Raw genomic sequence first — 24,684 nt, forward strand, 5'->3', positions numbered from 1 at the left:
GCATTTCAGCCACCAGCAAGATCCCCCATCTGGGACAAGTTTCCATGAAAATTCCAGACTAAGACTAGGAAGAAAGGGTTGGCAACTACTTCTAGGAATGAGCCAAGGATGGTCGAATGGACCACGACAGAGCCTTGTGTAATATAAAGCTGGAAGAGGTGCCCCTAGATGGGAAGGCCATCAAAATGCATAGTGACAACAATGAGCTCAAATATAACAATGAGGAAGATGGTGCAATGTTTCGTCCCGTTGTGCATGGGTTGCCATGAGTCAGCGCTGCCTGGACACATGTTATTGAATTGCTTACATGCTGTTGAATTGGTTCCGGCTCATAGTGACCCTGTATCTCGAGTTTCTGAGAAGCGGCTGGTGGGTGTGAACCAGGAGTAAATGCTCAAGACTTATTTAATGATGGTGTGCAGATACAAAAGGCTTTAGCAACCAACATACAGACTCACAGCTTCTCTCCAGAGCATGCCATGTGCCTGGTGATTTACCCCACAGAGCACGTACCCAATACTGATCTAAATGATTACAAAATACACCTCCTATTTGTGTTCAGTGTTTTCAGTCACCTCCTGTGCATGCCAAAGCTGGACAAAGAATAAGGATGAGCACAGAAAAATTGATGCATTCGAATTTCAGGTGTGGGAGAAGAATAGTGAAAGTACCATGGACTGCCAGAAGAACAAACAAATCTGTCTTGAAGAAGCACAACCAGAATGTTCCTTAGAAGCCAGGATAGTGAGACTATGTCGTCTCTTGTACTTTGGATGTGTCATCAACAGGCACCAGTCCCCGAAGAAGGACACCATGCTTGGTAGAGGGATCTGCCAAAAGAAGCCCACCAGTGACATAAGTTGGCTCAGTGGGTACACAATGAGTTCAAGCAGCAATGGTTGTGAGGCTGGTGTGGGACACAACAGTGGTTTGCTCTGTGTGCTATGAGTAGGAGATGGACTGACACAATGCCTGTAAACAATGGGTTCAAACAGCAATGTTTGTGAGGATGGTGTGGCACCGGGCAGTGTTTTGTGCTACTATTCTATGAGTAAAGACCGATTCAAGGGCACTTCACAATCACATCAAAATTGTGTTTTTGGATTCCTGGCAATAGAGAATTATACAAGCTACAAAGCTGTGGAATGATTTTATATTGCGATGTCTTCATCCATTTGTTCTTAGAGCGCATTTGGAAGACTAAGCCTGCCTCCTCTCTCCCTTCAATGTTAAAGACACAAGAAAATAAGACAGCATTATACCAGACACACACTCTCCATGCTTTCCATGGGTCTCCTCTTGTAGGACTATTCACAGACATTATCTTCAAGAATTCACTTCCAGCTACAGAGCATCTAGGAGATGTGTGGTTACATTAGCATCCTAGAGGACAGGAGAATGTTAAGTTGGCTTTGGCATTAACAGCAAGGGTTTACCAGCCTGCAGGAAATATCATGGGGGAATCAGTCAAAATGCTATCCTACCTGTACATATTGTTTGAAGAGAAGGCATTAAAATAAAAGAGGGGAGAAAAAAGAGAGGAGAAACAAAACAAAACAAAAAACAGGAAAGACAGTGGTAGAAACCCTTTCTTCTTTTAATCTAAACTTTATCCTGGGTAGAGAATCTCATTACAGTGGGCATTCTGAATACTGGACCAGAACTAAGGAGGAGTTTAACGTATGTACAATGACATTTAAACAATGATCCATGAATCGTCATACCAAATTGTTCTCACTGCCTAACATGATGCCCTTGTGTGGTTTTTTTTTAATGTCTTATTGTGAATTATGTAATAGTTTACATGGGAGAACATTAGCTTTACATTAATCCTATCTTATATCGTTTCATTGCCATGGTTACAATCCCCTCCATGCATCATCAACTAACAAGCCTGACCTCCAGTTGTCAACACACAGCCCCTCTCCCTCTCTGGGTCAGAGTTCCCAGGTGCTCCATCTCTCCACATCATTGTCTTTGCCTCCATCTCTGGCATCACTGTTTCTCTGGGTAGAGTCTTATACTTCGCTCTTCTCCCTTGATGGTCCCAGGGACCTCCGCTCCTGGACTGCAAAGTCAATCACTCCCCTCCTTTTGCTACAAAACATCTACCTTTACATTTCCAACCCTCACAGTCAGTCCTGATAACAATTATTCACTATGGTACCACAAGAGACCTATCCCTACCTCCTTTCATCAGCCCTGCCCAGACAAGATTGGATACGACTCAGTGGAGATTTTATCTTCTTCCATGCCCTCTAGATCTAGGCTCCCTCTTGAAAGCTTGTAAGCCAGTCACTTCTTGCCTTTGTTGTTTACCCCCCACCCCATCTTGGGTAGCCAATGTCCAAGCTGCCCATCCCTGTCCACTCTGTGTATGGAGGCGGTGGGGATGATCCTCGCTGTAAAGGTTTGTTCCCTCTTTTGAGCTACTGCATCCATAGACATAGGTCAAGTTCATCAAATTGTATCAGATTACTCTTCTTTTCATCTTCTTTCTTCTTCTAGTTGAGCTCTGATCATCCAGTCATTGAAGTCAGGGCAAGTGTGCAAGTGTGGGTGTTTTTATACATATGCCCTCTCTTCTTATCAGCTGGACGCTTTACTCTCCACTTTAATCCTCTGTGGCTATGTCACTGACTCTAGGCTCAAGAGTCCCCAGGTCTTGCCACACTGCTGGCCAACCAGGTCTCCACCTGGGTTCACAGGAGTCTACTGAACATTGTAGGGCTTAGCTTGCAGCTTCATTGCTGTTTTTCCCTCACTTCCCCTTATCGGTGATCAACGTGGTCACCAATCAGAGCACATGTCTGCTCATGTATTCCCATTAAGTTTTAATCTGAGAAGGGGATTTGCTCTGAGGGGACCCGACCACCTGCCTTGATGTCTCCTGAGTGAGCAACTTGCTTGTTCTTGTAGTAGTCAGACTGCCATTATTGTTTTATATTTTTCCTGTTGGTCTTTCTTTCAAGAACTATCTTCTGTTCTTTTAGAGACTTCATGTTGGTCTGCTTGTCCTTTCAAGTGGAAATTTCCCACCTCAAAAGATTCTGGTTGGGGTTCAGGAATTCCCCTGTGGTCTTATGTAATGCAGAAGCTCCGCAGGAAGCCTCCTTCACTGGGCACGTTGTAGCCCCATTTAAGGTATTCCAATCAGTTATAGGCAGAAGACGGACTTACAAGCTTTCTATGGTGATATTTCTGGCTATTCCTTTCCCTCCCCCTCAAGTGTCTATTTTATAATGGTATGCCAGGGAAACCAAGATTCAAAAGACAGTCAAGCATCTTAACATTATTTCCCCCCTTTTGCCCATTCCAACCATGTCTCGATGCCCTTGTTTTTAAAAGAAGAAACTCTTTTCAACCCATGAATTCAGTCCAGAAGATCAGATCCACACAACTTAACTCAATGTCAAAACTTCAAAGTGAAAACCCAAAGCTTGCCAGAGAGTGAACGCTGAAGCGAAGCATCTACTCTGAGGCCAGTTCAGTTCAATCTCTTTTTTTTTCTGGTGTGCCTGAGCCGTGGGAGCCACCATGAAAAATTCATGCCGATTGCTTCTTTGGCCCTAACTATGTCCTTAACATCTGCCAGCCCCACATTGCTTCTGGACTTCAAAGCAAACCCACCTTGAGGAGGCAGTGAGCTCTCACTGGGAACAGGAGGAGAGAATTCAGAGAAGGTTTCTCTTTTCTGACAGCTGAAATTTATCTTTATGACCAGACCACAGAGGAAAGTACACACGGGACAATCGTTTCACACTGGACTCAACAAAACGGCAATGGTTAGTTGTATCACGTACTAGCGCTTATTTTATGTCTTAGGCTAAACCTCTTTATCGGATCAAAATTACCTGTTGGGTAGAGACTGGTGAAAGCCCTTTACATTTCCAACCCTTGGAATTATGCCCCTTGGTTACCCTTCAGGCCTGTATTTGAACTCATCTTGGTGGTTCAATTTTCAGCCCAACAGTAGACAAGACTACCAGGTGAACAATCACAAAAGGGAGGTACACACACTCCTCAGCACAATCAACCACAATATGTCAGAAGGGCAGTCAGTGTTTGCCCAAGGAGAAAGCACTGATGGCAGGAAGGGCTAGAAAGGAGGAGGAATGGAAATGGGAGAGACAGGAAGGAAGTGGCAAGAGTGCTGTTATCTGGTGGGACATTTGGTCAAAGATCAAAATGTTAATGTATGGTTGAATGAAAAACTGATTTGCTCTGTAAGCCTGCATTCAAATTACAAAGAAATGTTTTTACAAAAGAAATAAACCCTCTTTATCTTTTGCTGCCCATATATTTCAAGTGCACCTAAAATATTTAGCAACTGAAAAGGTGGTGGTTTTTTTTTTAACTCAGCTGTTGAGAGAAAGTCTAGGGTTTCTGCCTGTTTGCTGGGAGACAGTGATTCACTTCTTTAGACATGTGGAGATAGGTCTAAACCCTAGTTGCCACTCCATTCACAAGCCCCTCTCTCTCCTTGTGGTAAGAGCCATTTATTTTGCACCAGAAAACCAGAGGAGTGACCACCAAAGATGCCCCTGTTTTAAATTAATTACAATACAATCCACCAGGAATGTAATTTCCAGCATACTGCCACCCCATTCATATCCCCTACCTGAAGGTTCTGGACTTTATTCTCCCCGAAGCCAAGGGCAAATTTATCTTCCTTAGATGATAATTGGCTACATTATCTTTGGACTTTTCAGAAATGCTGGCTGGCAAGTTTTAACATTTTCTTTCATCCATCTGGTTTGGTGCGTTTTTACAAAGCATTCTTCAGAAAGAAAGAGAGACAGAAAGGGGGAGGTAGGGAGGAAGATAGAGAATGCTGTGGGAACTTGCAGATCACACTGTGCATCTTATGACCAGGATGCATGGGTATTAAGAATATGTGATTTCATAAAAAGTCTAGCATGAGTCATTACTTTGGGACATCGCTGCCTCCCAGGGCTCTGGGGCATGGCTGCCTCCCAGGGCTCTGGGGCGGGGCCTTGAATTACTGACCCAAAGTGCCTAGAGCTGCTGCTGAATTCTAGAAGGGAACGGATTTGAAACACACCATTCTGGGAAATTTCTGCAGATTGATCAAAAGTTCTGATCTTTGGAGGCTTTCAAAATAGAACTTCTAGTGAGCAAATGCTTAATTGGTACCATTTAACATTTAGCTCAATCCAATATGTCAACACTGAGGTTATCCTTAGAATTAAAATAAGGCTATCCCCTCAGCTGCCTTATTTTTCACATTCTACCTGGCACCAGTAGAAAGCAGAGACTATATAAGGAGATAAAATGCAGGTTTGCCCCTAAGATTTAAAATGAATCCATTTTGTCAACCTTCTTCTATCTCACCTTTTACACAATCTTTCTGGTGCCAATGAAAAGCTGGAAAAATAAAAAAGTATGAGGGAGCCAAATGCAAGCTGGGTAATTATAATATTTATGAACAGCTTCCAATATATGTCTCTGGTTGGAAGAGAAATTGAAATTATTGAAAAACAATTTTACATGCTTCAATTATCTAATGTCATGGCACTGCATTAGTACGGAAATGTACAAATTCACTGTATTGGGTTTATTTTCTATTGGCCTTTTCAGAATAGGTAGGCAGGAAGTCACTAGGCGTAGAATATTTTGTAACTCTGTGATGTTAATGAACATTATGTTAACCAGAATATTTGTGGATTTATTTTTCTCCTCTCATAATTGACTAAGGCCATTCTCCCTGTTCTCAACTCAGAATTCAACACCTTTAACTTCTTATTATTCTGAGATTTATAGTGTAGTCCACAGCTGAATTGGATTTACTAACCAGAAGTGTGGTCTGTGGTGGTACATCTGGAAATCCTTTAAATAGCCACAATCCATTTGATAATACAATTTCCATTTTTACTATCTTTAATTTTTTATTGTAAATTGGGTGAAGGATTTCACAGCAGGTCGGTTTTCTATTCAGCAGCCCATAAGCATTTTGTTTCAGTTCATTGATTGAATGCCTCCCAATGTAACATCACTCTTCCCACTTCCTCCCTGGGTTTACCATGTCCATTTTTCTTTCCTATCCCTTCTGAACTTTCTTCTTCATAAATCCTGTCTATGTCTAGTCTTGTACTAGGCCGAGGAAGAGTTCTTTAAAGAATATGCCACTTGACCTGGTTTTGCAAACTGCAAACTGAAGAATAAGCATAATGGTCCACAGAATCACAAAGTCCACACTGATCACCAAATCCACACACTCTCTGTAAGGTCTGGAGAGAAGGAATTGATTCTTAGAATGGGCATGTGAAAATTGTTTTTGTTAATTGCCATCAAGTCAGTTCCGACTCATAGTGACCTTGTATAGGGTCTCAGAGGAGCAGCTGGTGGGTGCGAACTGCCAACCTTGCAGTTAGCAGTCCAGTGAGGATCCTACTCCACATGTGAAAGTACATCCAGCTAACTGCCACCATCTCCTGCCCCCAATGTTTGCAACAGATATCCACCTGGTAAAATAGACTAGACCCGAGGTAATCATACCCCTGAAGGGACCACTGTTGTTGTTAAGTGCCATGGAGTCGGTTCCGACTCACAGCCGCCCTGTATAGGGTTTCTGAGGAGCAGCTGGTAAGTTTGAACCACTACCTTGCAGTTCATACTGACCTTGTGGTAGAGTGCTTATCCTATAGCATTACACAAGGGACTATGGGACACAAATATGATCAGCCTACCATACGTGGAAGCAAAGTCCACATGAATTATCTGAAGAGACAAGCCATTCCTTGAAGATGTTTTTAAAGAAGGAAATCCAGGCAAACCTACTGATATCATTCTCTCTCTCTCTCTCCATCTCTCTTCTCTCTCTCTCTAGATATATACCTCTATTCATTATCTCTCTCTGCCTCTTTCTCTCTCCTTTCTCTTTCTTTATACAAACTGTAATTCTGGAAGCTATGCCACCAGCATTTTAAATACCAGTAGGGTCACCCATGATGGACAGGTTTCCGCTGAGCTTCCAGACTAAGACAGACTGGGAAGAAGGAGAAATGGACTAGTTCTGAATATTTAGTCACTGAGAACCTTATGAAGAGCAGTGGAACACTTTCCGCTAGCAGAACAGTGAATCACAGTGGCAGCAGCAATGAACTCAAATGTAAACAATGATTGGGAGGTTGGTGCAGGGCTGGGCAGTGTTTCGTTCTGTTGTACACAAAGTCGCCATGAGTTGGTACTGACTTGATGGCACCTACAACAACAACAAATCCATATGTGTCTGTCTGTATGGATATAAGCTTTTTATTATGAGTTGGGTGGAGGTTTACATAGTAGATGACCAGTTTTCCATTCAACAGTCCATACCATTTCATCTCATTAACTACAATTCCACCAAGGGGCCATCATTTATCCCACTTCTTCCATGGGTTCCTTGTTTCCATTCCTCCTTTCCTAACCCTTTGGAATTTTGTCCTTGGGTAATTGCTGTCCTTTTGATCGCAAATGGTTGGCCATTCTAAGGTGTGCGTATCTCACTAGTGTTGTGGTTCCTCCTATAGCCCTATGATGATAACATTTTGAGATTTGCCATACACCACGACGGTCCCCTAACTGCCTTTTACCAACAGTATAAACCCACACCCACTGCCATCGAGGTGATTCTGACTCACAGTAAACCTGTAGGGCAAAGTAGACCTGCTTCATCGATTTCAGAGACTCTACATGTTTCTGGGAGCAGACAGCCTCATCTTTCACCCCTCAAAGTGCTGGTGGGTTTAAACTGCCAACCTTGCGATTAGCAGCCCAACCCTTAACCAACTGTGCTTCTACAGCTGCTTGCCAACAACACAGTCACTTGCACGCACTCCCACAAGGCAGCACACGCTCTGGTGGACAGCCCTCGAATGCACCCACGCTCACCGTGCTTGTTCACACGTGTGCCGGGTTGTCTCCCTACTCTAACAGCACATTCTTCTTGCTCAGAGAATTTTTGAAGCTGCCTTTCAATGGCCAAACAGCTCAACTCAATTACATCCAGCTGAAATGTCCTTAAATGACTTGGGTGTATTTTCTTAGTGATTCAGACTTATTATTGAATCAGGCAGTGAAAAGAATCAGCTGTTTAAGAAACATTACTGGTTCTAATACAACTTAATATGTATGTATCGTTCCACAAGGATTTCATCATTAGATTAAAAGAGTCACAAAAAAATGTGTGGATACCAACCTTATAAAAGTCAGAAGATTTTTGGCTGTTGTTAATATATATTAACAGTGGACAGAGCCAAGGGCTTAAAAAAAATTTCTACAGTAAATAAGATCTTGCATTCAGAAATACCAGCCAATTCATGCTTTCTGCAAATCTTTTCCAAGAATGCAACAGCCCTGATCTCTCCCCATAAACTGTTGGTGTTAGGCCAAGATTGTACTGCAACGAGACAGATAAGACGGACTGTAAAATGCTCCCACCAGATTGTGGTTGCTCATTAAATTGAGACTCCATTGCCTTTGGAGGTACCATGTGGACTCTCAACACTCACTCGCTATGAGCAGGTGGATGAAGGGACTTGTCTTGTTCTCCCCGTTCCTCTCGTTAACAGCCTGGACGTAGTACGCACCAGCATCGGCAGGCCCCGCAGCCAGGATCACCAGCTGGTTCCCCAGAGTGATGGCTCTGTTGGGAAAGCAGAGGACAAAGTCAAACCGCTTGGTGGGACTTCCTCTTGGTTACATAAGGGCAAGTTCAATCAACACTAACAGAGTCCAGATTGGAAAGGCAAACACCCAAGCAGACGTTAGGACAATGGAGGCGTCTACACTGGTCCAGATGAAACACTGCAGCCGGGCTAGGGGTCGGAGCAGGCCAGGGCTTCCATATCCTCACCATTGAGGGTTGTTTGGAAATGACCCATCTGGAACTGGTTAAAACTCAAAGCTTCCTCTAGAGATTCTTGGTGAGACAAGTTAGAAACCAAGCTAGAGGAACTGCCCATTTCCTCCCAGGCGGGGTCATCTGGTGGCATAATTGCTACAGACTGGAACAGTTAAGGTTTTGTGCCAACTTAACTAGACCAGGAGTCTCAGCGGTTTGGCAGGTGGGATATAGTCCGCCCCCACGATGAGATCTAATATACTCAACTCTATGATGAGGTCCTGCTGTGGAGCTGTGGGCTAATGCGCTGGCCTGCAAGTCAGCTCGAATCGCAATGTCGGCAGTTCAAGCTCACCAGCTGCTCCTCAAAAACCCTATACAGGGTCGCTCTGGGTCAGAACTGACGTGACACTACTTAACAACAAATGACAAAATGATTCCCCATGTTGTGATCAGCCCATCAGTTGGAAGGGGATGTGGGTGGGATGCAACTCCCGTATGCAGGTCACAGCTCTGATGTGATATAAAGGGGCTTTCCTGGGTTGTGGCCCGATACTCTTTTGTCTTACAGAAGATAAAGGAAGCACCTACTGCCACCAGGATAAAGAGCCAAGAATGGACTATGTCCTTTGGGCCTAGAGTCCCTATGCTGGGGACTTCCTAGACCCGGGAGACAGAGAGAGATAGAGAAAAAATCTTTCCCTAGAACCCGTACTCTGAATTCAGACTTGTTTTTAGCCAGTGTGGTGCTGTAGGGTAAGCACTGGACTGCAAAGTCGATTTGAACCGCAAGGTGGTGGTTCAAACCCACCAGCCTCAGAAGCCTTATACAGAACCAACTCCAAGGTACTTAACAAGCAACAACAAACTATAAGAATATAAATTCCCCTTTGTCAAGGCCCCCCATGGTGTCTCTGTGATAACAGTACTAGTGAACAGAAGTTGTTGTCAAGTGCCATCAAGTCAAATCCTACCCATAGCGACCCTGTAGGGTTTCCAAGGAGCAGCTGGTGAGCTTGAGCCACTGACCTTGCAGTTCAAAGGACTTTGCAATCTGACGCATTAACCCATAGCATCACACCAGGGACAGATAGTAACAAGTTACCACCAGCGGGGTAGGTCTTCTCACAAGAAAGTCAGCAGTCTGCCAGCCCTCCCATTAGAGATGCTGTTTTATTTAAACTAAGAAGAAATGGAAGAGGAGGAGGGAGAAAGGAAGAGGGGACCTTCACAAACCCCAAGCACCTCTTCATTGAAATGGGTGCCCTATGTGCATGTTATAATTCTGTATTTCTATGGTCCTGTTAAAAGGGTGGTAAGGAGGAATTGACTAAAAGAAAAAAAATTAAAAATACAAAGGAGAGCAAAACCTCTGTCGGGTGAATTGGATTCTGAGGGTATAAAATGTTGTGTGCAAAAAAAAAAAAAAAAAAAGTTGTGGGCACTAAAATATTGTTTCGTCTATGTTCTTATTTCCCCAAGGTCAGGGGTTCAAACTCATCAGCTCACCAGTCACTCCTCAGAAAGCCTATACAGGGTTACTATGGGTCGGAACCAACTCGATGGTACCTAACAATAACAACAACACTATCTCTTTGGGGATAGAACAATGGCTCTGTAGAATAAGCACTGGACAGTGAACCATAAGGCCAATGGTTCAAGCCCACCAGCTGCTCCACAGGACAAATATGAGACTTTTTACAAAACATTTACAACTCCTGGTATGGCGCTATAGGATAAGCAATGAACAGTCAACCATAAGGTCAGTGGTTCTAAACCCACTAGCTATTCCTCAGAAACCCTTTGCAGGATTGCTCTGCGTTAGAACCAATTCCACAGCACTTAAACAACAAAACAACTAGCTCCCTGGAGCCACAGTGTTTAAGGTAGGTGGCTCAAATCCACCAGCTACTCCTCAGAAACCCTTTGCAGGGCTGCTAAGTTGGAACAGACTCCATGGCACTGAACAAACAATAAAACAACAACTAGCTCCCTCGAGTCCCAGTGTTTTGGGTTGATGGTTCAAACCCACTACCAACTCCTTAGAAACCTTTTGCAGGGTCGCTCTGAGATAGAACTAACTTGTTCCCTGGTGTCCCGGTGTGGTGCTGTAGTATTAGCACTGGGCTGCTAACTACACGGTAGGTGATTCAAACCCACCAGCCACTCCTTGGAAACCCTCTTCATGGTCACTAAGAGTCGAAACCAACTCTACAGCATTTGACAACCCAACTAGCTCCCTGGCTCCTTGAATGAAGTGTGTGGCCCCAGTGTGTTACTCTGTAGAGTAATTAATTGTATGTGCTTTTTCTTTAATTCTAGGTTATCACAGTCCTTCCTGATTTAGGCAAACTCAGATCTCTATTCTGGTAACATCATCAATTCCATGCCGATGAGCTCGCTCACATAGGAATTTTAGTATAGTCCTCTCTTGTTCTTCCTGCTCCCTTTCAGAAAATTTTGTTCCAACACTCTTGATGCGTCTACATAATATAACCTTATCTTAAGTTACTGCTTATTATGGAGGGCCCCATAGAATACATATTAGAGATCTCCACGACTAATTTACCTCATTTCTCATTAAGTAAAATTTCCCTATTAGGAAGTTTCCCATTCTGAGTCCCATAAAAATAGTTCAAGAGAGTTTTACTGTAATTATTTATGACTCTTTAATAGATTCTTTTATAGAACCATAGAAATGGTTCCATTTTATTTTACTATATGTTACACTGGCACGTAAAATTAAATATGAATATTTGTTACACATGAAGTTAGGCATTTAATAGTACAATTTCAAAACCTGAATAGATCATTGACTTTTTTCTTTAATAGCTGATTTTTGCCACTGTTGTTGTTGTTTCCATGAACTGTTTAAAGTCCTCCCCCCCATTTAAGTGTGCATGTGTGTGTATCTATTGAGTCAGTTCCGACTCATAACGATCCCATGCACAACCGAAAGAGACAGCGCCTGGCCCTGAGCCACCTCACAATTGTTGCTACGCTTGAGCTATTTTTGCCATAATAATTTTAAACACACCTATTATTTCCCAGAATTACCCTTTAAAATATCCATTACTTATACATATTATTTTTGATATTGTTTCAAGGGTCTTGAAAGGTTTTTAATGTGAATGACAAAAATATTAATATTTATAAAAACTTCTATTGCTATTTTTTTCAGATTTTAATTTCTGTACAGGCTTACATCAAAGATATTAAAGTTCATAAAAAAAAGTTTATATGCTGCCAAAAAAGAAGAAGAAACGACAAAACTTGGAAGAATTTATAAAGACAAATTCCCACAGAACACTTTCTCTTTTCCTATCCAAGTCTTTCTGAATAGAGAATTTGAATGAAAGAAATATAATTATTTTATTTTATTATTCTTTGGAACATTTTATTGAAATTTGGGCAGAAGTTTACAGAGCACATTAGTCTGTCATCCAACAATTCATACACATATTGTTTCCTCTGCAATCCCTTCAGGATAACAGCACTCTTCTGACTTCCTCACTAGATTCCCTGAGAAACTGATGTTTTTTAAATTAAAATATTATCTAAAACCAATCATCTTCATTTCAAATTCTGATATTTGCTTACAATGAAGAGCATTTTTAAAAGACACTGCAGTGATGTGTTCCCGACATACCCAGGCAGCCCTAGTCCCCAGACCAGGTTCCAACCTTGACCATTCCAAGGCAATTAAGGTACCCAATCTCCTTGGCCAAACTTCCTCTCTCATACTTTGGACATATTGTCAGAAGGGGCCAGTCGCTGGAGAAGGATATCATGTTTGGTAGGGTGGAGGGTCATAGAAAAAGAGGAAGACCCCCAATGAGATGGATTGGGCAAGTGGCAGCATCGATGGACTCAAATATGGCAACAGTAGTGAGGTTGGCCCAGGATTGAGCAGTGTTTCGTTCTGCTGGGCATAAGGTCGCTATGAGTATCAACTCGATGGCACCTAACAACAACAACAAGAAGCTCCTTGCTTGTGATTTCCTTCAGTATCCATGTTTAAGAAAACACAGAATTAGCTTGGAACCCTATGACTCATTAAACCACAGGAACGGGTCATCATCTGGAGAAAGATTTCCTTTTACACCTGCTGGAGATCAGCCCAGATGCACACTGTCTTGGGGGGCCACTGATTGATACTTCTACAACTGGAAGAGAAGAGAGTCTATAGACAAAGGTAGGGGGAGACGGAGTTTTGAGGATGACAGTAAAGCAGACAAGAGACCAGAGGGGATGATGAGCAAGTAAACTACTAACCTTTTTCTTGTTGTTGTTAAGTGCTGTCAAGTTGGTTCCAACTCACAGCGACACTGGAGTGGCTGGTGAGTTTGAACTGTCAACCTTGTGGTTAGCAGTCCAGTGCTTATCCTACAGTGCCACTAGGGCTCTTTAATTACTTAAAAAAAAAAAAAAACAAAAAAAAAAACACTCTTTTTAAAATTTCATCTTCGTTCTAGGGGGTGAGCACATTTAGACATTTCATTTGATCTGGGGAAAAAATGTGTACATGCACTCACACTGGAGGGCGCTTCTGAAAGTTCCTAGGAAACCTCATCTAAGACTGAAACTCAAAGGGAGCACATGAGCAGGCATGGAAGCTTTCTGGTGCTCACATTGGTCTACTGGTAAGTGAAAAAGGGGTGAAAGGCAGCAATAAAGAAATGGGCAAAGTTCAACCACGTTCCACAGACTCCTGTGGACTTGGAGATGAGAGAGAGAAGAAGAAGGGCTGGTTAGTCCAAAATATGGTGAGACCTGGGGACACCTGAGCCTATGGACAGGGACACAGCCACAGAGGTCTAGAGCTAAGAGTGAAGCATCCAGCTGATATGGATAGGGATGGGCAACTTAGATATTGGCTACCTAAAATGAGGGGGTGATAAAGGCACGAAGTGACTGGCTTATAAGGTTTTAAGGAGGAGCTTAGTTTAATAGTGTGTGGGGAAAGAAAGAGTCCCCACTGAATAGTTGTCATATTGTCTAGATGGGTCTGGTTAAAAGAAATGGGGATAAGATTCTTTGATTCAATAACGAGTAATTGTTATTATGACTAATGGTGACTCTCACAATTGTAAAGGTAGAAGTTTTCTAAAAACAACAACAACAACAACAAAAAAAACCCCACCAGAGGAGTGGTTAATCTTACAGTCCAGAAACAAAGGACCCTAGGATCATCATGGGAGCACAAGCAGAATGAGAGACCTTATCCAGAGAAGCAGTGACATCAGAGATGGAGGCAGAGATGGGGACATGGAGAGAGGGAGCAGCTGAGGACTCTAGATTCACGGAAAGAAAGGGACTGAGAGCTGGCAGCCAAGAGGCAGACTTGCAGAATGTGCCCTTTGGTGATGTAAATTATTAAATATGCTTGAGGGTTTAAAAAACAAATAAATAAAGTGAATAGAGAGAAACACTGGTAACTGATGGTACATGGAGGGGATTATAACCATTGTAATGAAACAAAGTGTATGATTTGTTGAATGTAAAACTGATGATCCGCCCTGTAAACTTTTACTCAATCCACAATAAAAACCTTAATTTTTTTTAAAAAGAAAAGAAACAAAGTTCCTGGAAAAATGGAATGGAAAGAGAAGGGAATTTTTCCATGACCTGTTTTTAAAGACCCCTCATGTAAGTGTGTGGAGTCCTGGTGTGGTGCTGTGGGTTAATGCACCAGACTGCAAAGCTGTTTGAACTGCAAGGTCGGCGGTTCAAGCTCACCAGCTGCTCCTCGGAAACCCTATACAAGTTCGCTATGGGTCAGAATCGACTTGACGGCACTTAACAACAACAACAACAACATGTAAGTGTGTGTACCTACCTACCTTCCTATCTCTGTATATACACGTATGTTTTTAAATGCTGTTGAGTCTGTTCTGACTCATGACAACCCTGTATAGGGTTTCCAAGAAGTGGTGGGTTTGAACCACCAACATTGTGTCTAGCAGTTCAGTGCTGATCCTACAACACCATAGCAGGACTCTTTCTTAGGACCTGTAAGTATGTTCACAACATTTTTAAATGAAAAGGGTTGCTCAGGTTGGAGTTCACTACTAACATGTATTTCTCACCTCCAACTATTTCACAGTAACAGTGTGATTTGAGGAACTGACCCCAACCTGCCTTAGAGTAAGGACCCCTGGTGGTGCTAGAGGATAAGCACTGAACTGTTAACCACAGTTCAGCAGTTCAAACCCACCAACTGCTCCATGAGAGAACAATAAGACTGTCTGCTCCAGTAATGATTTACCATCTCAGAAATCCTTTACAGAGTCGCTGTGAACTAGAAGTGACTTGATGGCAGTGGTGGCTGAGTGATGTCATAGAGGATAGGGAGACTTCATGTTGGGACGTGTCATCAGGAGGGACTAGTTCTTGGAGAAGAACATCATGCTTGGAAAAGTTGAGGTTCAGCAAAAAAGAGGAAGACTCCAGAGGAGCTAGATTGAGACACAGTATCTGCATCAATGGGCTCAAACATAACCATTGTCAGGTTGATGGAGGACCGGGCAGTGTTTCATTCTGTTGTGCACGGTTTCCTATGAGTCAGAAGTACTCAATGGCAACTAGCAACAACGATACACAAGACGGCTTCAAAACGCTTGTGGGAAAATTTTGTTATCTTTGTATCCCATTGTCCACAAACATTTGGAAGCCCCCTCATATTTGTTTCCTAATCTGTGAATATATAATATGTTTGCAGTGGTTGGTTCTCACTGGTAATGTCTTGAATTAATTTCTTTTGATTTCTCTATTTAATTTTTCTACAATAAGTAAGTATCACCTTTGTGATCAGAGGAACAATTTTCAAAATGAGCACAAGGGCATGCTAATTATGGCAGCAAGGTTTAATACTTTGGCTATAATATGAACTACTTGGCTTTATTATAACATAATTCCAAGATATTAATTTAAAATTTATTGACTTCACAGGAAAATTATAGTATGGAGCCAGAGAGATTTTCCTTTACTTTAGCCTTATTGAAATAAGTGGATGTATGGTTTTATATAAAATTAGTTCCTTAGTCTTCCCCCATCTTAATTCTACATTTCAAAATGAAATCTCATAATTCTAACTTCTAATTCCATGGGACAGTAATAAAGAGATTAGGGGAGGGAAAAACCAAAGAACTGAGTCCAATATTGGGTAAAATGAAGTGCAGCACCAGAGACTCAAATGCTGGACTCATATGGAGCAGGTTAAAGGGCAAATAGCTCCTGACTGCAAGAACAGGAGGGGCTCTCATGGGAGAGAGAAAAAGAGAGACAGCGAGAAGGAGAGAGCAAAAGTGAGGAGAGAGCGGAATGCTCGGTTGTGTTTTAGAGCTGAGAGTCCCCAAGAAAAGGAGGTAGAGCACAACTCAGTCACTCTTCTGTGGACTCCTCCAGCACTTACAGGAAGCAGTAGACAAGAAAGAGATTGTCTATTTCAGAAGAGGCTACACCTGAGGCAAAGAAGAGTTACCTGTGGTCTATGACCATCAGCAGTGATCAAACATAATCCAGGAGTCAAATGTCCTTGAGAGCTGGATGTCAGGACCAAATGGTTTGCGTGTGCATGAATTCACATGTATGTGTGACCCTGCACCCCTGTGTTGGGGATGGGGGCTAGATACACATGACAATATTCTTGGGACATCCTGTCCCTGATACTACAACATCTGCTCCTGGGGACAGGACAGTGACACACTAATGTTATAACACTGGGTTGTGGTTGGTAAAATATACACAGTATGGCCTGTGGTTACCAGGACACTAGGAAGGAGAAGGAGAGGGTTATGTTCATGCCATGACTCCCAGCAGAACAGAACCACCAGACCCTGTTCAAAGTAGAAGAGACACAGGCCTGCACCAGGCACCTGCCATCCAGGTCCTATGGAGATGAGATCCTGCTCTAGGAGCCCTGCTGGTGCTGTGGGATAAGCACTGGACTGCTAACCACAAAGTCGGTAGTTCAAACCCACCACCACTCCGAGGCAGAAAGAGGCTTTCTGCTCCAGTAGAGATTTCCAGTCTTGGAAACCCCATACAGGTTCTGTATATGTCAGAGTCAACATGATGGCAGCGGGCTTTTATGGTAAGAACCCATATGTGGCACAATAGTCAAGCATTGGGCTGCGAACAGAAAGGCCGGCCACTCAAACCCAGCGGCTCTGTGGGCGAAAGGCCTAGCCATCTGCTCCTGTAAAGATGGCAGTCTTTGGAAACCCTTTGGGGCAGTTCTGCTCTGTCACATGGGGCTACAATGACTTGATAATAACCACTATCAACAACAACACCAAGCACTTCAACAACTTTCCCTCATAGAAGATCATTCAGGTTGAGTTTGGCTGCCAAGTAAGGAGTGCTGGGTGCCTTTAAAATCTTTGCCTGGTGAATTGCAAAACTGACAACAGAACACAACACATCCTCTGCGTCTTCCACGAGAAGATAAACTGGACTTGGCTATCAAAACCTACTTTGTCCTTTGGCACTTTAAACAGAATGTAGAATAGTAATGTTATGCTTGTTGGGTTCCATTAACTCGATTCAGACTCCTAGTGACCCCATGTGACAGAGCAGAACTTCCCTTAGGGTTTTCTAGGTTGTCATCTTTATGCGTGCACAACGCCAGGTCGCTCTCTGGTAGAGCCACTGGTTGGGTTTGAACTGCCATTCTTTTGGTTAGCAGCTAAGTGCTTTAACTGTTGTAACAGGTTTATACAACAGGCTCCACAAAGTTCAAGGAAAACTAGAATTAAGAGATGATATAATCTTTCCATGAACTTTTTATATGGCCCCTTGTACATGAGGAGGAACATTTGGTAGAGTCCTTAGTAAAATAGGAACTCTGCCCATGAAATGCGAAAGACTCATTTAAGTCTGTGTTTTACCATTACCAATGTTAAAGTAGCATTTAATTCATTTCAATTGACTTTAACATGCATTAAAGGGGAAAAAAATCAGGCTGCAAAATAGGCACAACATTAGTTTCTTAAGGTCTTTAAAAACAACAACAAAAAAAACCATTTTAAAAAAATACTCCCCATTTTAATTAAACAACTTTTTAATGGGTTGGGTCTCAGACTTGGTGTTCTGAGTGTAATCTAGATCCTTAGAGTCACGGTTTAATAGTCAGTTCAAAGCAGACAGTCTCAGAATTGATGAACTTTCCTAGGTTGTGTAATTACAAGGACTAAAACTGCTTCCAAACAGCTCTGGTATTACAAATCCCTGGATGCCCAATCAATGTTAAGGCACAGGAACAGCTTGTTTATTCAGTCAAGGGGTAAACACATGTGGCTTTGGGCGCAAGAACTTTTTTTTTTAAATAATTGAAAATGCTTTTTATCCTTTCTTCCTGTTTTAGCTTTTTATTGTGGTTTGGATATCAGTGCAAGGAGCAGATCCATCTTCCACTCCACATCCACACACATTTTGCTCCATGTCATTGGTGGCCATCCCCACAATGGAACATCTACTCATTCTGTTTCCTCCAGGTATCTCCCGTTTCCATCCACCATTCTTTCCTTTGAGAAGTGTGTGAAGAGGAAATTGGGGGACTCCTTTTTACAGAAACAACCACGTTGAGCTGGGTTCATTAACAGAGTACGTGAGTATGAGGAATAGATGACAAGAAGGCAGGGGCAAATGGGACCGTGATTTAGCACTCTTGTACGAAGCAATGCAAGCTGGAAGGAGAAAGACAGACTCGTTAATGTCAAGAGCTGTGGATATGTATGGATGAATACACTTCTGTGGTAGGAGAGAGATCAGAAGACAACCAGAGAGTGAAGCTATGAGAGGCAAGAAAGAGCTGACCAAGTCCTTCACTAGATGAGTGACAGGAGTCGGCCACTCCTTGAAAAGCACCCTATTGTATGGCAGGTGTATTTACTTTCAGGTTGCCGCTGCTGTTGGGTTCCCCCAAGTCTATTCTGACTCACCATCACCCCATGTGATGGAGTAGAAGAACTGCCCCAAAGGGTTTTCCAGGCTGCCATCTTTACAGTACCTAATCGCCAGGTCTTTCTCCAGTGGCATCACTAGGTGGGTTCAAACTGCTGTCCTTTTGGCTAGTTGTTGTTGTTGTTAAGTGCCGTCGAGTCGGTTCCGACCCATAGCAACCCTGAACAGGGTTTCCGAGGCTGTAAATCTTTACGGGAGCAGAAAGCCTCATCTTTTTCCCATGGAGCAGCTGGTAGTTTTGAACTGCTGACCTTGTGGTTCACAGTCCAATTCGGAACAACTACGCTTAACCACTGTACCACTAGTGTTCCCATGAATTCCATAATGGCAGGTATATAGGAAAATACAATGAGATTCATGTCACGTTTCCCTTCTCTTCAATTCTTCTATTATATGTTTACTGTCATCTGTGAATAATAGAAGGAACCCTGGTGATACCCTGCATTAAGTCCTTGGGCTGATAACTGCAAGGTCAGTGGCTCAAACCTACCATTCACTCCATGGGAGAAAGAGGAGGCTTTCTCCTTCTGTAAAGATTCACAGTTTCAGAAACCCTAGGGAGCAGCTCTGCTCTGCCCTGTTGTTGGTAAGCAGCTGGTGGAGAGGGAGGGCTACTGTGTCAGAGTCAACTCGATGGCAGAGTGTTTGGGTTTTGGTCTTAATTACGCAAAGGGAGATAAATGCAATGGGACTTCTAGGTTGGCAACTCTCTAAAAATCCTTTTGACTTGAAATACATTCAGACACACACATTTGACTTATTTGCAAGTGACCCCCATTATTGAAGCACAGAGTCAAACAAACAGTATGTAATCAACAAATAGTAGTTGTTAAATGGATGGAAAGAAATAACAATATACAGAGAGTCATAGTCATATATTTTTCTCTGACTAGCCATTATGAACTTGGATAGTCAGAGAAAAATATATGGCCAAATTACAAATACTTTTTGGAACCCGGGACCCAAGCAAGAAGAGGCATGCCAAATGATCATACCAAAAATTTTTTGTAGACATATGTAAAAGAATGGAATATACAAGGAGCATTTAAATAGAACTGAGGTTTAGACATGGAACATTTCCAGCCATGAGTTTTTTCTGTTAAAAAAAAAAAGGTCATTAAACAGGGGTCCCGAAGGTCTAATGGTTAAACACTCAGCTACTAACAGAAAGGTTGACAGTTCAAACACACCAGCGGCTCTGCCTGAGTAAAGGCCTGGCAATCCGCTTCTGTAAAGATGGCAGCCTAGAAAACCCTGTGGGGCAGTTCTCCTCAGGCCTACAGGGTCACAAGGAGTCAGAATCAACTCAGCGCCACTCAAGAAAAAGAGCAGACATTAAAATTACCCAAGTGTAAAACAAGAAGCCTTTAAAAAGATGACAGAGCAGGATAGAGTGGGAGAAAAATATAGAACAGAACTCAAAACCATAAAAAAGACCACACTTAATGGATAGAGACTGATGGGAATCCCGAGGCTAAGGCCCTTAGGCACCCTTCAAGCCTGGAACTGAACTCACCTCTGTGGATCAACCTTCAGCCAAACAACAGGCAGGCTTATAAGATGAACAATCACACCAGGGAGGTGCACAGTCCTTAGAATTATCAACTATACGAGACCCAAAGGGCACACTTGCCCAGGGACGAAGCTCAGAGGGCAGAAAGGGACAGGAAAGGAGGAGGAATGGAAACAGGAAAACACAGGGAGGAAATGGGAAGAGTGTTGTTATATTGTGGGGATTGTAATCAATGTTACAAAACAAAACGTGTATGAATTGGTAAATGGAAAACCAATTGGCTCTATAAGTTTCCACCTGAATTAGAAAAGATTTTAAAGCAATAAAAGGTGTCTAAAGAGTAAGATGGATGCTGATGAAAGCCTCACTGCAGTTACTCCTAATCTCTTCTGTCCCCGAGACACTGAAAATCATAGACTTTTCTGTATCAAACTTCATTTTACACATTATTAAGTGTCGCCCAGTCGGTTCCAACTCATAGTGACCCTATATAGGGTTTCTTAGAAGCAGCTGGTGAGTTTGAACTGCCAACCTTCTGGTTCAAACTGACTTTACAATCCAGCACCATACTAGAACTCCACTATACTAGCAAAAAAAAAGAAGAAAAAATCCCACCATGTCCATCAATTCTGACTCATATTGACCCTGTAGAATGGAGTAGACCTGCCCTATAGGATTCCCAAGGGTATCATCTTTATGGACTCATCTTTCTCTCTTAGAGTAGCTGGTAGGTTCGAACTGGTGACCTTTCAGTTAGCATCTGGGTGCTTTAACCATTGCACCACCAGGACTCCTGCAGTCCTTCTTTAGAGGAACACACTCATTGCAGAGACTTTTGACTGCTCTTTGGTTACACTCCTTTCAGTTAGGCGTAGGTGCCAGGCCCGTAGAAATGGTAGTAGCTGCAATGTCCACAGCTTCTCCAGGGCAGGAAAATGTCTTCAGTGATGGCAGGTCCACCCCATGCACAATTTGAAGACGAAAGCTCCCTAAGCTCCTGGAATAGATTCCCATGCTCAAGTGGAAAACTCTGTCAACAATGCTGGTGAAGAGAGATCTTGAAGATAATACCATTTTCCTTGAATTATTTTTCTTCGGAAAACCACTACGGTGGACACCTGGCACTTGTATGTTAACAGAGAGCCTACTGGATTCTCTGATTTATCCCACAAAATCCACTAGGACCCACACTCTCCATAGTGATGTGCACAACTCCCAAAAACAAACGCAAGGGATGCGATGACATGTTTATTAAGTGGAAACCAATTATAGACCAGGTATGGAGGCTGGAAATGATTTCAGATGCTGAGCCCCTGAACTCAACTCTCAGGAAGGGTCCCAACATCCTCTGTCAACTGCACCATAAACACATTTTTGATCCAGCAGAGCTGTCCCTGCCTGCTGCTGTAGGCTGGGCTGCAGCACAGGAACAGTGATGGTTAAGGCTATGTGTCGACTTTGCTAAATCATGATTCTCAGAAGTCTGTCAGTTACAATATAGTTATCCTCCATGAATATACTTGCTATAAGGTAGTCACTTCTATGATGACGTCAGCTATGAGCGCCAATGAGCTGAAAAGGTGTTTCCTCGGGGGTGTGGCCTCCACCCAATATATATGGACATTCTGGCAAAGCTCTCTGGCTTTTTGCTAGATCTGGATCTTGCAATTGCCTCATCATCAACTGACCTCAAGTTCTTTGGACTTGAGCCAGCAGCCTGCCATCTGACTGCTGATCTTGAGATCATTATCCCCTGCAGCTCTGCGAGTCAGAAGGAGCCTCCAGCCTGATAATATCTGACCCATGGACTTGGGAAGTGCCAAACTCTACAACCACATGGGCAAGGAACCACATTGCCAGAAGAGCAAACACAGCTGCCTTGGAAGAAGTACAGCCAGAATGCTCCTTAGAATAGACAATGGTGAGACTTCATCTCTTATACTTTGGGCATGTGATCAGGATCTGTCCCTGGAGAAGGACATCATGCTTGGTAACGTGTTTGTTGTTAGGTGCCATCGAGTCAGTACAGACACATAGCGACCCTATACACACCAGAATGAAACACTGCCCAGTCCTGGGCCAATCTTACATTTGTTGCCACGCTTGAGCCCACTGATGCTGCCACTTTGACAATCCATCTCGCTGGGGGTCTTCCTCTTTTTTTCTGACCCTCCACCTTACCAAACATGTTATCCTTCTCTAGCGACTGGTCCCATGTGTAGGGTCAGCAAAAAAGAGAAAGACACGCAAGGAGATGGACTGCCACAGTGACTACAAGAATGGGCTCAAATGTATCAACGATTGTGAACATGGTGCAAGGTTGCTTTGAGCCTGAACTGACTAGACAGCAACTAACACCACCACCAACAAAACCCACAACAACCACATGAGACAATTTCTTGAGAGAAATATATATATATACACAGTAGTCTAGGTGTGGAACTGTGGGTTAATGCACCAGACTGTAAAGCCGCTACTCCTCAGAAATCCTATACAGAGTTGCTATGGGTTGGAACTGACTCAATGGCATTTAACAACAACAATATAAATACATATGTCTATCTTTCTACGTATTCATATAGATAGAGTCCTAGTATAGCACTGTGGGATAAGGGCAGGACTGCAAGGTAGCAATATAGGGTTTCCAAGGAGCAGCTGGTGAGTTTGAACCACAATGTAGATTGAATTCACCAACTGCTCCTTGGAAACCCTATACTGGGTCGCTATGAATCAAAACCACAATCCAGTGTTCGTTAAGTGCTACTGAGACAGTTCTGACCCATAGCAACAATGTATAGGGGTTCCAGGAGTCGTGGTGTGGTTCTGTAAGATCAGCACTGGACTTCGAAACACAAAGTTGACAGTTTAAACCCACGAGCTCCTCCTACATATATATGTATAACAAACATTATATATATATACATATGCAATTAGGAAAGATGTGAGACAGGGTTGTATTCTTTCATCATACTTATTCAATCCGTATTGTTGTTGTTGTTATTGTTAGGTGCCATCGAGTTGGTACCGACTCATAATGACCCTATGCACAGCAGAACGAAACACTGCCTGATCCTGGGCCAACCTCACCACTGTTGCCACGCTTGAGTCCATCAATGCTGCCGCAACCTGGCCAATCCATCTCGTTGGGGTCTTACTCTTTTTCTCTGACCCTCCACCTTAGCAAACGTGATATCCTTCTCCAGCGACTGGTCCCTCCTGACAACATGTCCAAAGTGCAAGAGATGAAGTTTGGCCATCTTGGCCTTCAAGGAGCACTCTGGCTGCACTTCTTCCAACACAGATCTGTTGGTCCTATGGGCAGCCCATGCCACTTTCAATATTCTCCTCCAACACCACAACTCAAAAGCATCAATTCTGTATGCTGAGCAAATAATAGGAGAATGAAGAAAAATATGGCATCAGGATTTGAGGAAGACTCATTAACAAACTGCGATATGCAACCTTGCTTGCTGAAAGTGAAGAGGCCTTAAAATACTTACTGATTAAGATCAAAGAGCACAGCCTTTGGTATGGATTGCATCTCAATGTAAAGAAAACAAAAATCCTCACCACTGGACCAATAAACAACATCCTTATCAATAGAGGAAGGATTGAAGTTGTCAAAGACTTCATTTTCCTTGAATCAACCCTCAACACTCATGGAAGCAGCAGCCAAGAAATCAAATGACATATTGCATTAGGCAAATCTGCTACACAGGACTCTTTTTTAAAGTGTTGAAGAGCAAAGATGTCAGTTTTCAGACGCAAGTGTGCCTGACCCAAGCCATGGTATTTTCAATAACCTCATATGCATGCAAAAGCTGGACAGTGAATAAGGAAGATCATAGAAAATTTGATGCGCTTGAGTTATGGTGTTGGAGGAGAATATTGAAAGTACCATGTGCTGCCAGAAGAACAAACAGATCTGTGTTAGAAGAAGTATAGCAAGAGTGCTCCTTGGAGGCTAGGATGGCTAGACTTCATGTCTTATACTTTGGACATATTGTCAGAAGGAACCAGTCCCTGGAGAGTGATATGTTTGCTAAGGTGAAGAGTCAGAGAAAAAGAGAAAACCCCCCAGCAATATGGTCTGTCAAAGTGGCAGCATCAATGGGCTCAAGCATGGCAAGTTGGTACCAACTCTATGGCACCTAACAACAATAAATGGTGGTTCTATACAATAAGCACTAGAACGCAAACCACAAGGTTGGCAGTTGAAACCCACCAGACATTCTGTTGGGAAAAAAAATGTAGTTTCTGCTCCTGTGACGATGATTTACAGCCTCAAACACCCTATACAGGGTCGCTGTGAGTTGGAAGTGACTCCATGGCACTTAACAACTAGATAGATAGATAGATA

General features: G+C 42.8%; 1 protein-coding gene across 1 annotated transcript in view; it reads right to left on the reverse strand.

The window, feature by feature from the left end:
* Nucleotides 1-24,684, reverse strand: part of SDK1 (sidekick cell adhesion molecule 1) — a 774,959-nt gene that overhangs the window by 530,130 nt on the left and 220,145 nt on the right. The window contains exon 5 of the mRNA XM_006859873.1: nt 8,514-8,647. Within this exon, the coding sequence (XP_006859935.1) occupies nt 8,514-8,647 (134 nt within the window). The remainder of the gene's footprint in view (nt 1-8,513; nt 8,648-24,684) is intronic.

The sequence above is a fragment of the Chrysochloris asiatica genome, unplaced genomic scaffold, assembly GCF_000296735.1.
Source record: "Chrysochloris asiatica unplaced genomic scaffold, ChrAsi1.0 scaffold00034, whole genome shotgun sequence".
In the NCBI taxonomy this organism is placed as follows: domain Eukaryota; kingdom Metazoa; phylum Chordata; class Mammalia; order Afrosoricida; family Chrysochloridae; genus Chrysochloris; species Chrysochloris asiatica.